This window comes from Ischnura elegans, chromosome 5 (assembly GCF_921293095.1).
Source record: "Ischnura elegans chromosome 5, ioIscEleg1.1, whole genome shotgun sequence".
NCBI classification, from domain to species: Eukaryota; Metazoa; Arthropoda; class Insecta; order Odonata; family Coenagrionidae; genus Ischnura; species Ischnura elegans.
In genome coordinates, this window is record NC_060250.1 from 66,451,469 (window position 1) to 66,466,310 (window position 14,842).

At 44.7% G+C, this 14,842-nt stretch overlaps 1 protein-coding gene across 5 annotated transcripts in view; it reads right to left on the reverse strand.

Moving 5' to 3' along the window:
• LOC124159004 (serine/threonine-protein phosphatase 4 regulatory subunit 1-like) overlaps window positions 1-14,842 on the reverse strand; it is a 136,398-nt gene that overhangs the window by 38,932 nt on the left and 82,624 nt on the right. For all 5 annotated transcript variants that reach the window (XM_046534474.1, XM_046534476.1, XM_046534475.1 and 2 more), the window contains one exon: window positions 2,033-2,142. In XM_046534474.1, coding sequence (XP_046390430.1) covers window positions 2,033-2,142 — 110 coding nt within the window. The remainder of the gene's footprint in view (window positions 1-2,032; window positions 2,143-14,842) is intronic.

A 14,842-nucleotide genomic window follows, 5' to 3' on the forward strand; every position in this document is an offset into this window, starting at 1 on the left:
GTGTCATAGGCGGCGGGAGACACCGCGCCAAGGGATTCGGCGGAGGGGTTGAAGGAGAGGGAAGAAAGCGAAAGGAAATGGAGGGGGACGGAATATGGGGCAGCTCACGAGACCGACGAAAGAAATAGTGTGCAATCTGCCCGCACGCTATCGTCACTTAAATGATAGAAGAAAAAAATTAATCCAGAGATGGGAGTTAAAATGAAGCATTTACACCCGATTGACGGCTTCGGTACTTGGAGTCTGGTGGGGAGAAGTCAAACTATCGACGTAAAGGAAGCATTTCACTCCTCGATCAGTCGGTATTGTACCGTAGTAATTGTTTATAAATTACGCTTTCACCTCGAAACTCTTAGAGCCTGTGGACATTTACCTGATACTCGATAATAAAATTTCACCAAAGAGAAATATTCACCAATGGTGTTAATTAGGGTCGACTCAAAATATCCTGAAAAATTCAACTCGTGGCGTAGTCAAAAAAAGACCGGTAGATTGTTGGTGATTCATCATCGATACGTTGGCTAATGAATACTATTTAGGTTGGAAATTATAATTAAGAACAGGGAATTTTACCTAATGAACAATTTCATGGCAGGGCCGACGGTTTAGATGGGCACGTAACCTAAGCCGTTGTAAGGATCTTTCCGAGTATTGGTTAAGGAAAAATTAGTTAAGATGAACACTGACTTATCACAAGTAAAACGTAATAAAAAATGGGAAAGTGAAAATCCACTGGACCGACACGTAGACACCACAAGGCATGGAAGCTTATGCTACTGAAAGCAAATACATAGCATATGTATCCAGATAAAGGCGATATGTCATGTCATTTGTCCTTCAAATATCGCATTAATACCGGGGAAATTACCACCGGGAGGCACATGGACGTGTTACAGGTAATGCATAACAAAGAATGAACATCGGAAAAGGGGAGGAACGATTAATAACGGAAATATTACAAAAATACTGTTTTACACTCTACTGCCGCAAAAAATGAGGAGATAAAGATTGAAGCCAGTAATGGAAAACCCCATAACATACGTGGGAATACCAAATAAAGGGTTGCCACGAGGTCTGACAAAATTACGCTAACTGGCGACTGTTGCCCATTCATCGATTATCCACAGCAAGATATCATGAGCCAACATCCTTACAGGCCGCCTCAGTAAGTAACATAGATGAAATAAGAATCGTCAACTGAAAACACGTAAAATATAATCTACGTGCACCAATCTAATATTAAAAATCACGCTCCAGACTGCTTAAATTCGCTACTCCCATTGTTAAAGCTGAGATATAAACTTTCACTAGTTTAAAATTGAACTCAAAGCGGAACCGTAGGCAAGAAGATAACATGTTCGGAAAACTATCGACCGACGTTAGATTGATACGGCAAGAAAGATGTCCAAAATGACGTTTCTAAGGAGCAATTACCTTAAGTGAAATTAAGTGAAAAGAAGACATATAGTGATGCGATGACTGAAAGTTCTCACCTGACAGTGATGAAAAAACATTGAAGCAAATCGAGGAATGAAAACGACGGCACTTCATGTTATCACACAATCCGTTGTTATTACTTGAGGAGAACAATCCTTAACAGGAAGGCAACTAGTAAAAGAAAATTAATTTGCGGGGCAAAATGGGTGTTACTCTGTCTATAGAAATTATCTAAATGCGGCATTAGTTTTCATATTCCTAGCCAGAACTCAAGTTTTCCAAGAGATCCTGTCGCTGAGAAATGCCTTTTTTTAATCTCACAAGTCGAATTTAAATGCATTGCAGAGACCGATTACCAACACGTAACTATTCTCACTGGTGATTAAGGTTATATCCCACTGACTAAATCTGGATATGAAGTTCGAGCCTCAATATGGGTAGTAAATATTTTCAGAGTCAATGAAATAAATAGGAATATAAACACGCTCTTACTTCACGTGAGATACTTCGCAGCACGCTGTATATGATTAATTGAAAGTATTTGATTTCCAATGACCTTAATACCGAGCACGAATAATTTGAAACGGGTGCTCACCTGAGTCTTCAGCCAGGCGCGATAGGATCTGGAGGACCGAGGTGACATCCTGGGGCGACTCCGGTGACACGACACGTAAAGTGTCCACCACAGCCTGAGCCACAGCTCTCCTGAAAGAAAAATGAAACACTTTATTTAGGATACATAGACGTAAGTAATACAATAAATTAACCACATTATTTATCAAATCGCTCATATATATACATCAAAAAGCTGTTACTTATGACGCCCAAGTAAGCGTTAATGATTGGTAACTTGGGAGATATTATTTTTATTCGCTATCCACGCCGGTTGATAGCTCGGTACCGATCTAATGAAGATTGCTATGCAATAAATTACTGAAATAAGGATGAGAAATATGGCCAATAAGCCACCCAGAAACATGCAGCTATGTATCGCAACACCTTGTTTAAAACGATGAAGCTGATACAAATATCTAAAGCCATGACACAACTGATAAAGAATTTCAGGGCAACACCTTCCCAGAAGAACTCCCGGCGTGCCCTCCATTTTGGAAGTGTTATGTCCGGCGCTTTTTAATGGAGGTTGAGCAAAGCTAGGCATCAAAGAGAATAATGAATCCGTACTCGGCAAAAACATCACACGCCAGAGTTCGTATGGTACACAGATTTTTATTAAAAGACCCAGGTTTCATTGAACTGTTTAATAGCATTATATCCTTGCCTTGCAACACCCAACGTTCTCAAGGTTTCACAGAGTACCTCTAGCTACCCTTACGTTGGAATTCTTTCATAAATTCCTGTCAGAGTTTAATTTCTCGCACTAGGCCCTACAACGTATTGAATACATCAATTCAATATTCAAGTACAGCAGGTGTATTGTAGACATTATTACAACGGAATTATATGAATCGACGAGGAGAAAATTATTGCCAGAGTTTCGCCGATGAGTTTCAGAAGACTCACAACTGTCACTAGATCAATGTTTGCTGATTACAAGTCACATTAATTGGTTATGACTTACAGAATCATCACCAAATGAACAGGGTGCATACGGTGTACCTTCAAGAATAACCACTACAGCTCGAAAAATAGAAACTTAACTGCATAATTGACATACAGGTAATCCTTGACGGCGGTCTTATAATGTACAGGAACTTTCAAAATCATACCTTCGAAATCTTTCATAAATGTTATACGTGAGAAATTAAGTCAAACGGAAGCAATGCATTTTACCATAAAGTTCTCCAAACAATTTATCCTACATTAAGTGTAGACTGAATAATGGTTAATGTTTTCACACAAAAATAAAAAAAACAAGCTTCACGCGCGCGCTAAAATAAGGATGACGAGATCTTTTCTGACCTGGTACCGGCATATATCTACAGTAATCAAATCAATAAATTCCACTTCGCGGTTTCAACGCAGTATAGTTTAGAAAAATGCTATGCCGTACTTAAAAAGTTTCAGGAGAGAAGGCACATAAAACTTGGTAATAAAACACGAATTTTCGAATTAGATGCAGGCGCTGTGTAACATGTTACGAACGACAGCTGTAAAAATTATCTGAATATGAGGAAAAGTTTCAAGCCCACTCCGAATTCTACAAAATTTTTCACGCGTACCTTTTCTTCAGGAGCGTAGAACTTGGCTACTCTAACAATTGTGTAAAGAGCAAGTGGTCAGCTGAACATACGAAAAAGGCAACTCACGCCCGATGCTTCAGGGCACGAACACTCCAAAAATGTCACAACTTTTAATAAATATGCGATTGAAACAAAGAGTCCAAACATTAGTAATGTGCCAACCATCGGTACAGATTACGTTATTCCGAGGAATTCCCCAATCTATCAACCAACCACTTGTCTGAAGACATACCGGTATTTAAGGCTACGAAATATGCTACACCAATAATACTTCAGAAACTTCCATTAAGGATAAAGTGACAGAAAGCTCAAACAATGCCCGGAATAACGATCACAAATCACGACAGATGAAGAATTAAATGAAAACTATCAGACCCTTATAACAGAAAATCTTCAACTACACTGGGAGTCTTTCCGAAGTCGCAGTAAGTGGGGTAATTCTTTAAGAAGCAAAAGAAATTCTCTTGTTGACACACACCACCCAGCATCAATACCGCTGACCATCGAGAAATTCGAAGAAAAAACATTTACTACTTTCTGAATGGTCCTTCAGTGCTCTTCAAAAAAGGGTTCGATTTGAAATAACGGGAAAATTTCGACAGGATGGATATGGTACTAACGGCACCAGTAGATTGGAAGTGTTTTGTTTATTCTTCTTTTCCCATGTTGACTCATCTAAATAAAAGACAGTTTCTCAAGCGTCACTAGCGATTCAGGACCTGAAACACTGCCAGTAAAAGGGGTATATACCATTCAAGAGTACACAGGCGGAAAAGAACGAATAGTGAAAACATTCAAACCCATCAGTTACGTTTCAAACAGACGAGATAACACAGAATCACGTTGGACTTTGGAAACACTGGTACCAATGATATCATCGGACACTAAAATACCCTCTGAAGAAATAAAGAATTCTCTAGGAGAACGAGATGAGCATAGTAATAATCGGCACTTGAAGTAGATAGATGAAAAAGTAGTTCAACAGTTGCAGCTACGTCAGTATTCGAAATTACATTAACCTGCAACTTTCGAATACATGACGAGGTGCACATTCTCTCAAGAGTACCGCCTTTTCTCAACTGCGGATTAAAATACCACTCTTAAGGGATGCACCACACCATCATTAATTTAGACGTTCTTACTTCCCCATGATTACTAGCGCGCCGAGATAAAGTTGATTGAATATATGTCGATGGAATTTTGCAAGACGACAAAAACTCGAGTATTTAAGGTAAGACCCGAGAGCCCGACACCTGAAGACAGAATGTAGAGGCGCAAAAAGCCGAAGCGTTGTGATGGTTGTAACGAATCAAAACAAAGGCGACAGTGCTGCCATCGCTGGCCCCAACGTTGGCAATTAAACGAGAGCTCAGGGGGCCTAGTTTCATTGCCACCCCACTCTCAAACTGGCTAGATCACAGAAGCCTGTTCTCGACTTAAAATGTATAAAACCCTCGTGTGACACTTTCACGAAGATAATCACTTAATGACGCACAATATAACAAACCATCATATTACTGAAACCAATACTAAAGTGACTAAACCCTTGGTGTTATCTCATCGGTAAGAAGATAAAAGTAGAGCACGAATTAAAATGAGTAAATACAAGTAAAAAGGTCAGCAACACAATGATATCCAACTTTTAGAAAGAGGCATCTCAGACATTCAGGCATAATTAAGAAAACTCATTTCTGAATAGCGCACCAGGATCATAATATAATACGATGCATGACGGAACAATACTCCTGCGAAAAAAACTTAAACATTTACACAATGTGAGCCACACGTCCTCAAAACGAGATTTTGCCACCATCCGCCAGGGACCATTAGAGGTACCTTAGTGACCTGGCCTTACTCCGCATCAACGTAATCGAAACATCCTCTCGAACGGATATCAAATATTGACGTAAAACAAACCAAGTCCCTCCAATACGCTAGCGCATGATCAGGGGACGCAGCTATGCATATAAGCACTAGATACATATTCTTGGAATTAGGTAACTGAGCGCGCCGCGCCCTTAAAGGGATTTTCGATTGAATTCGATCCCTGACGTATTCGGTCAATGGACAACCTCCAAACTTAAGTCGCGAAGAGAAAGTGAAATTGGATTTGAAAAGAAGTAATGACGAGAGGAACCGCTCCCCGCAAGCCGGAGTGTTGGGAGCGTATAAGAAAGGGTTCTTCAAGGGTGGGGACCGAGGGGAATGGTAGGAAGTGAGAGAGAATGAAGGAAGTGAGAGAGGATTTTCCAAAGCGGAGAGGGGGTAGGGTCACATCAGCCCAGAGGAGGAAGACACGATCTGTAGAGTTGGGGTTGAGTTCGGAACCCTTATGGAAGAATTTCGCCCCCCCCCCCCCCCCCCCCCCCACCTCTCCACAATCAGCGGACAAACCATCTTGAACGCCGGGTGCATATACGAGAGGAGATGGGGGGAGGGGCCTCAGAGGGAATGAGTACCAAGAAAGGGTAGCTATGAGGCGGGAGAACAGTGGGGGAAAGGTGAGAGGGACTCAGGGCGGGGTACCGCTAGAGCTGCGTGCGCACAGCCGAGGAAACCGCCAAATACACGGCTATCGATCTAAAAGCTCTATCGATCGCGCTCACCTCACCCCACTCGCCGGAGACAGCCTCTACCCGCATCCTCGGCCGAAACTCGTGAGAGAGAGGGGGGGGGGCTCCGGGGCATGTGCGGGAGAAACTACTACCGCCCCTTCGGGAGACCCCTCGCCCCGTAGAGAGGCGTGTGTATATGCTCACAGGGGCGGGGTGTGCGAGGATAAGCCAGTCGATGGCATTGCAATAGCCTCGGCGGAGGGGGAAGATGACCGAGTGAGCTCCTGGGGGATAGATGCACGCGCGGTCGACACCAGCCCTACTCGATGAGCGATTCTGGCCGTCGAGCGATCATTTTCCTACCTGGGATCCATCATGGGGTCGGTGAACCTTCAATAAGCAGCGAATTTTGTTGTAGCCGGCCACTACGTAACTACGTACCCTTGTCAATGCCTGGAGACTACTACTGCTGAGGAAAAATGGCAACTAAACATCGCTATAAACTTCACCTTTTTCGTCAGTTCATGTACTGTGGAGCCATATCGCAGATGATACGCTAATAATAATTTATATCAGCTGGGCGATCCCTAAAGTATTAGCTCTTCCCCACTACCAGTCGAATAGAATTAACATGAGACTTATCAACCGCGAAGAAATTTATTTGGAATTCTGCTTTTTTTTCAATACATATCCCCATAATAAATTGATTTTCGCCAGAAGGTAAGGAACAGCCTATTCATTGTAAACGCACCGCCCAATTTAAATCGATCTTTATTTTAACTAGCAATTGCTTAAACGCTGGCCCAATCTTAGATAAGGGCCAGCGTGTCCTTAGTTGGCCGCTGATTATCATATTCCATGCGGCTACAGCTACCGGCCGGTAACGATCGTCGAAATATGTTAGAGGACAAATTTACAAGTTTTCGATGTCCGCATTCAACACAGTGGCACCACCGCATCCTCGATATAAGAAATCACGAACAGGGATATAGCTTCATGAAACGATGGAAGCAGCATAAAGAACTGAGCCAACTGACATCCGCACAGGGAAAAAATGCTCGAGACGTAACTCCCCATTACGAGCGCTTATAAACAATACCCTGAAGAAATACACCTTGCCTAGGCGAGCACGTGCAATCACCGGCACAATCGGCCTCTAGCTTGGCGGCCTTCGAATACGGCACTCCCCTCAAGTGTCACGATCAACGTGAGAGCAGTGAGAGGGGGGTGGGTAAAGCACGTATCCAGCGAATGAATTGAAACGTACGCCGGATCGAATCCCATCGGGCCAGAAATCAGAATCTCCACGGATGACAGAAGCGGCTTCCCATCACAAAGAACGCGGAGAGAGAAAGATGGAGGACGAAGGGAACAAATATTAAGACGCCATTAAGTACTATAATTTTCACATCATCAATGCTTACTAAGCACAAATATTCACATAAAAGTGTCAGTGGATAATGGCGACACTAGGAAATCTCATTTCCGAGCATAATTTCTATATAGGCATTAAATTTTGTACCACTCTCGATAACCGATTGTTTAGGTTCAAAAGACCCCTGGGGCAGGATTACCACGAACGGATACCAATGATAATGTTTTAAAATTGCAATGGAAATGTTAAAAGAGGCACAACAAAACAACGGGAAAATAACCTACAAATTATCAGATTTTCTTTCCACGCTACCAGTATCTACTTCACTACCACGTAACCTAAATCTTGGAACAGAGTTAGGCTTAGGTTACGGCATATTATTAGCGGTATATCATTTTCAACTAGGACGATTAGTACGCCAAAAGCTCAAAATTACGAATCCTAATTTCTTGTTAAAATGAGTCCTAATAACAAAAATGTCTGCTTTCATTGCGAAGGTTATTCTATGAGTAACTACTGACATTCAAGAGCAAGCCAGTGCAGCTCCAATGATCGGCTTTAATAAAACCAAGCCACACCCATGGATATAATTAGAAAAATCTATTCGCTAACCCACAGCAAAAACAGATCGTCCTTGAAAGATCAGTCAGCAGGTACGCAACATACGACTTTATCGAGAGTCCACAGGCTAACACCTACCATAGTTTAGTAACATCTAATATCTAGGGAGAAATTAAAATTAGTTAGGGAGAAATAAGAACACCCCGTGGCCTTAGGTCAGATATTTAACAAGGCCATTTGAATGGAAATTATATGATATTCGGGCAACAAACCCCTGCATGTTGCTGAATTTCCGCCCGCAATCCACCACTAAGCATCTGGGTGTGGTCTTCCCGAATGCGCCCCGAGCAGCTGGTCCTCAGTGAGCGGACGCGGTCGATGTGAGAACTGCCTCAGAATCGTTATCGCGAAAGATTCCGACGGTCCACGTCGATGAACGAATCCACTACAACCGAGGTCACGGCTAAGAAGATTTCACGGGATGGAGATAACACTTGTGTAAAATAAACCTGCGTCAAATTCACGGTAGAGTTTGTTCAGCCCTTCACTAAACTCTCCTTTGAGTAAATCGGTACATATTTACCTGTCTTCTAATTTGCTTGACTATTTGTCATACATGACCCATTCGAGGCCTTCAGCCTTTCTTCCCTATTTACTAGTCCTTGCGATGGTTGTCTACATCATACCATCATCATATCTCACGATTAAGCCGACTGGATTATCCTGTCTTACACTTATGTACCAAAATCAAACGTTTTTTCTACCACTACCAAGCCACCGGCTATAGTAAAGAACCACAGCATATCTCGCACGATATCCTGGAGCTCCCTCTTTAACGGTAACAATACGATCAAAAACTCAGTAATAATTAGCTATAACGTGAGAAGTGGGTGGTGACGATCCGGAGAGCGGTCCCCCATTGGTCCACGGCTTCATCTGGCCCGCTCATGGCTCCACCCCCTCAGTCCTCGCCCACCCTCCCGAATCCTGAGGAGTTCTCTCCTTTATCTCGTAAATACTACCCTTTCTCCGCATTCAGCTTTCCTCGCACACCGTGGAGCATGGCTTCCGGCAGGACCAACAGATTCAAAAAGAAGTGCGCAACAAGTCTTTTGATTCCGAGTGAAGACACAAGATGGCAGGCGCGCGCACACCCACCTCTCCCTCTCCACCATTATCCTCAACTTTTACACCCGCGGTGGGGGACGGAATATTATTTAGAGTAGAGACTTCGACGGAGCGGGAAAAACACTCGGCAAGCATGGCGAGAGTAGCCGGACCCCGGCATGAGACGGGCCTCGCCTCCCCCAACGTACAACCCTCCACGAAGCGGGTACGAGCCGGTACCCAGACCGGGAGAGGCGCGCAAAGTAATTGGATTTTAATGGAGGAAACGACGAGGGTCGAATCACACGACGATAAACTAGCCGAGGGGTGAGGGACTGCCTCAGTAACCATCGGTGTTACATGATTTGTCCGCACTTCAGATAATAGTGTCGACTCCGTTCGACCTTGAGGATATCCCAAGAGCATTTTATGTCAAGAATCCGCCGTTCAACTAGCTATTATTACAACGTCCACCGACCACACACCTCGCCGTGGGGCGAAGGAATAGGAAGACGAGGAGCTCCAACGCTGAGAGAATTCGTGCGACATTCATCCAAATAGTTTTGCCATCACTCACCAACATAAAAATAAGACGATAACACGACGGTGAATAGTTACAGTACAAATATAACTTCCAAAACGTAGTCCAATTCAGGGAATCATCACCCGAAAGACGGTATATTAATCGTATAATCAGCCATGAAGAAAAGAGGAGCATAGCTAAGGATCTGGAAATTTTAAAAACTACCACACGCCTTACAGTACGGTAAAAGAAAGAATAAGAAACGGGAGCTTAACGCCGGAGACGGACACCTTTTCGTAAAATGGTGAGAAGTAGATTCTCACATCTACATCCTAACAACTAGGCTAAACAAGCAACCAAACCAAGGAGTTCCACGGCATTGATGATGAGATGAAATCACGATAGATTATACTCAATATTCTTGATTCCAAAGCAAAGATCGAACCAAACTGCGCCGCATTGTAGGTATTTTTAAACCCAACCCTGCATAAAACCTATTGAACCCTCTCTTGCTCATCTCACCTCTTCGACCAGCAAACTCCATAGAAATGCAAGCTCGAAAAAGGATTGTGCCATATGCCAGAATTGCCTCGAAGGTAACCAGAATAGGTACCTAGCGAATTCATAGTGGACTCAACTCGGAAGTTCTCTCAAAAGGCTCGAGGAGGACCGGGAAGACGTGGATCTGTATGTATCCTGGCGTCATTAGGGATCCTCGATCAGAAAAGGGCGGGAAAAACGAAGGCGGGAAGCGAGCAAGTAACGTGGAGGGGAGAGTTCGGGCGGGGGGAAAAGGTTCAAGGGGCAGACGGACGGATTGGGGAATGTGGAAAGATTTCCGAGTGGAAGGCAGAAGAAGGGAAGAGGCGCGTGGAATGGGGACGCATTCAGTGCGTGTGGCCACCGGCCGTCCTCCAAACCAAGGTCATTTCCCTTCCCGCCGCCACCACCACCATTTCCCTCCACGCACACTGCCTCTCCTCTCCCCAGCCCTCCTCACTCGCACGTAGCCCTCGCACAGAACCTTTTTTCCCGCCATCGCTTACACTCCACTTCCCAACCCCCACCACCACCAAAACCATCGCCATACGAGGAAAGGAAGGAGAACCGACAGGAGGCGTGAATTCCGATTCATCTCCACGAATCGATCCCCGAGATCCGGTACCCGCCCATGAGCCGGTCTACCTAATTTTTAACCGTGATCCAAGTCCCGAGACCACTTAGAACAAGAATTGGTACGCTGATGGCGAAAACTGACTGAAATGCCCGATGTTCCATCGTGTTCACAAGGATGAAGTTCTTTCTTCACCGAATATTATATAAATACTCGATCGTGAATCTAACTGGAGAATACGCCTTCCTCGCTCGGTGCAAGTCTAATAACTGAATATCTTTGCATTTAAAATAACATTAATTGGGATTCTCACTCCCAAAAACTAAACTATCAATTTACCCTGAAAATATGGATTACTTTCACCCGAATCACCCACCGACTGGACCCTTCCAAAACTTACTTCAGTCATTGACACTTTTTCATTAACAAATCACTAAATGGTGACACGGCTAAATCATGTAGGCCGCCACCACAAATCAGCCAGACACTACCTAAGTCGCGCGGCTTTTACCACGTTCTCTCAGATTCCACCTAAACATACTCGTGAGGACGAAATTGTCTCCTATTTTTCCCTCAACTTTCTCTACACCCTTTCTCTTTAGCACCCCTCGCTCCCCACTGCTCCCTTTCCTAAACAACTGTTCACGAGCTTCAAACAAGCACGAAAAGCGGCCAGACATCTCTGAAACATGGCGAGACGTTCTAAAAATACATGATGGGTATCGAGAGGTGGTTAACCCTTCTCTCCCGCATCATCCCCAAAGCTCCCGTCTAGCCAACAGGGAATGCATGCATATATCCACACACTAACAGACGAACGCGAATGTATATATCACTCGATTTGCCACCGCAAGCCTCAGCGGGACACGCCGATCGCAGACGGAATCACACGCACCACTTGGCGGAATCGAAACAGCCAGGGATGCCAGAGGAATGCCACTCGAGGAATTCCACAGGTAAAAAGCGCCATCGGCAGGGACTCGCACGCGCGGCGGAGACGGGAAGGGAAGCGGCTCTCTCGGCTGGCGATGGAATGGGGCGGGAGGGAGCGAGAGAGCCTCAATTGGCTGAAAGAGAAGAACAGCGGCCGCGCAGATTCGAAGAATTGAAGTCAACGACCCTGCACGTCTGAAGACAACGACACGACGCTGACCGAGAAAAATACCTCCTGTCATGAATGAAAATGTCACATCATCGCGGCTCAAGGGGAAGGAAATTAACCGGATGACCAACTCGAGGCCATGTTGCACGACATACCGAGGGTACCAACTAAGAAACAGCGCTAGCAAGAGAAGAGCTGGATCGCGCACACCATTGGGCATGCTTCCGAAATTACCATGGAGAGACTAGTGGGTGCACACGAAATTCTTAAGACTGAAGATCAGGGCCAGCACTTCCTGTCGGATCCCCCGCGCCGGGCGCCGGCGTTTCTTTCAGGCGGGCTCACCAAACGGGAGGAGACGTCAGCAGCCAACTCCCACACACACACTAAAAGAACGGCGAAGCGACGGAGGCGAAGTGAATGACCACGCGACGTGCGTTTTTCAGCCAAGTCCGTTACATCGGCGCGGGAATGGAATGGGGCGGAGACGGGCGGGAGGGGAAACGGCGACAGAAGAGGGAAGAGGAACAGATCAGTCGAGGTTCATCACCACGGACACATTCCTCAGCCACCGTCCTCACAACACCACCGAACTAACCTGCGAGCCCTCCATCCCGCTCAAGATTAGGACTATAATTCCACACAAAACACGTGCTCCTCTGAAGCGTCTTCGACTAGGAATGAACAGCAAGCAGCAGATCCCCTCCCATGCTCCACGTTCTTCAAAAGCCCCCCTACTCTCCTCGCACACAACGAGAGATGGCCCTGTGGCTCCTTCTATCCGAACACCCCCACAACCGACAAGCAGGGAATGGGCGTGGAGGGAAGGGGAAAAGAAGGAATGAGGGACAGAAATGGGCGCGGGGGAGAGCTAAGAGAGGCGAGGGGGTTTGAGGAGGTGGCGGCGGCCGTGAAGCAAGGGGAAGCCAAGCGGCGACAAGAGTGGGTAACACTACGACGATGAGGAGTGTGAGGGAGATATACTGGACGAACTTCAAATCCCACACTCCGGCGGCTACGCAAACGGCCCAGCACACCACGACCTGCCTGCCTATCGGGCTCGAGAACCAGCTCCCAGCCATTCAACCTTCCCGCATGCTTGGCCTTCTCCGTACTCGACCACCTACTCCGAGGAGGTTAATCAGTCCAGCCAGACGGCTGCACTAGTTCCCCGACCTCCACTATGACGCGACTTCAAAACATGCGCGACAGCGAATGACCGTTAATAAGTACTAGGAGAATTCGGGAACAGAAAAAAAGGTCAAGGGGAGCCACCCATCACCGTACAGAACCAAAACATAAGAACAATGGTGATATACTGGGAATCGTCCGAGCTACTCTTCCTCCAGTCATACGGAATGCAATCCAATGTTCTAATTTTTCCAGTCCTTATCACAATGATGGATTCCTTTCATAACAGGAATAGCAGGAAAACGCTTTTCATATGCTCCAAATATTTTCCTATAGTCCAAGAATATCTGAAATTTCAATGACTATAGATCAGCATAACACTTAAGATGGTAACTTGAGGTACGTAAGTGAAAAATGGTTTTAACAAGAAATAAAAACTCATGGAGAACAGAGGTCGGCGCCCTTGAGCGAATGTAATACGTCGGGAAAGGCACGAGGGAAAGCCCTTGATACCAATAGGTTCAGCAGATAATTTGTAAAAATCCCAATTTCGAGGTTTAAAATTGACATTGCTAGAACAAGAGTGAGGAAAACACAACGAAAAAGCTCTATGATGGAAGTGCATGTAAGAATGGTCGGTTACAAGCAACTGAGAAATCGCCAGCTTCATTTGAATCTCAACAAAATACTAGAAAAACTTAAAGGAGCATGACGCAAAGGATAAATATTTAATGCGACTATTTTCATGGCCACAACCTATAAAAAACACATACCCCAGATGATATATAATCTATAAAAATGACAAAGCATTCGCGTGGACTCCACGAAAGGAGAGAAGCGAGATTAACTTAAGTACCACAGATGAATGTACCTTCTCTCCTAATAGATTCCTTCGAAGCAAAAATAAGTAATCAATACAAATATTACGGGCAAATTTGCATGAAAACAACGAAAAAGTCGCATAGAAATCATGCATTGAAGAGGATAGCACCACTCGACAATTCCACTTTATTTCACTAACCCATTCCTAAAAATTACCGAAAGGAAAATTACAAAAAATAAATCACCCCGGCACATAAAATTTTGACACCTCGCTAGACGGATTTTTTTGCCTTTACCAACCATTCCTCTACGCTACAAGTTGCCATGCTAAAAATACAAGCGGCGCTTTCGAGTTTCAGAAATTAACTAGGTATTTCGTCATCAGCCAAATTTACTGGCAAGTAAAATAAATTCATCCGACGGAAATAGCACGTCTGTGATGAAAACAGGTGACCATTCAATAATCAATCGATGTGAACCAGCGACATAAATCGGTACGCTGATATTTCAGACATTATTTGAAGCAGAGTGTATCTTTCAACTTCTGTTTCAGAGAAACAATTTTACAGCGCATGACTATACGATCCAAAAGCGATGCCACTAAGTTTTGGGGGCTAAGAAATAGCACGCCTAGATGCTTCCGCTAAGATTGAGCGCGGCGACGCAATAGCATCAACAAAGAGCTGGAATCCTGCAACAGGTGAAAACGGTATGTTCGAAAACAAATCAAAGGAAATGGGATATCAGCTGTCTTCGCTGCACTCCGGTATAATCCGCGAATGTAGCGATGAAGAAAAATAGTTCTTCTCGTAAGGACGATGAATCAAAGCCAATCGAAGGAAATCGTCGACTCCTTCAGTTTTCTAGACCTCGCTTCCGTGACCGTCGATCGATGAATGACGTAGTTTCTCCAA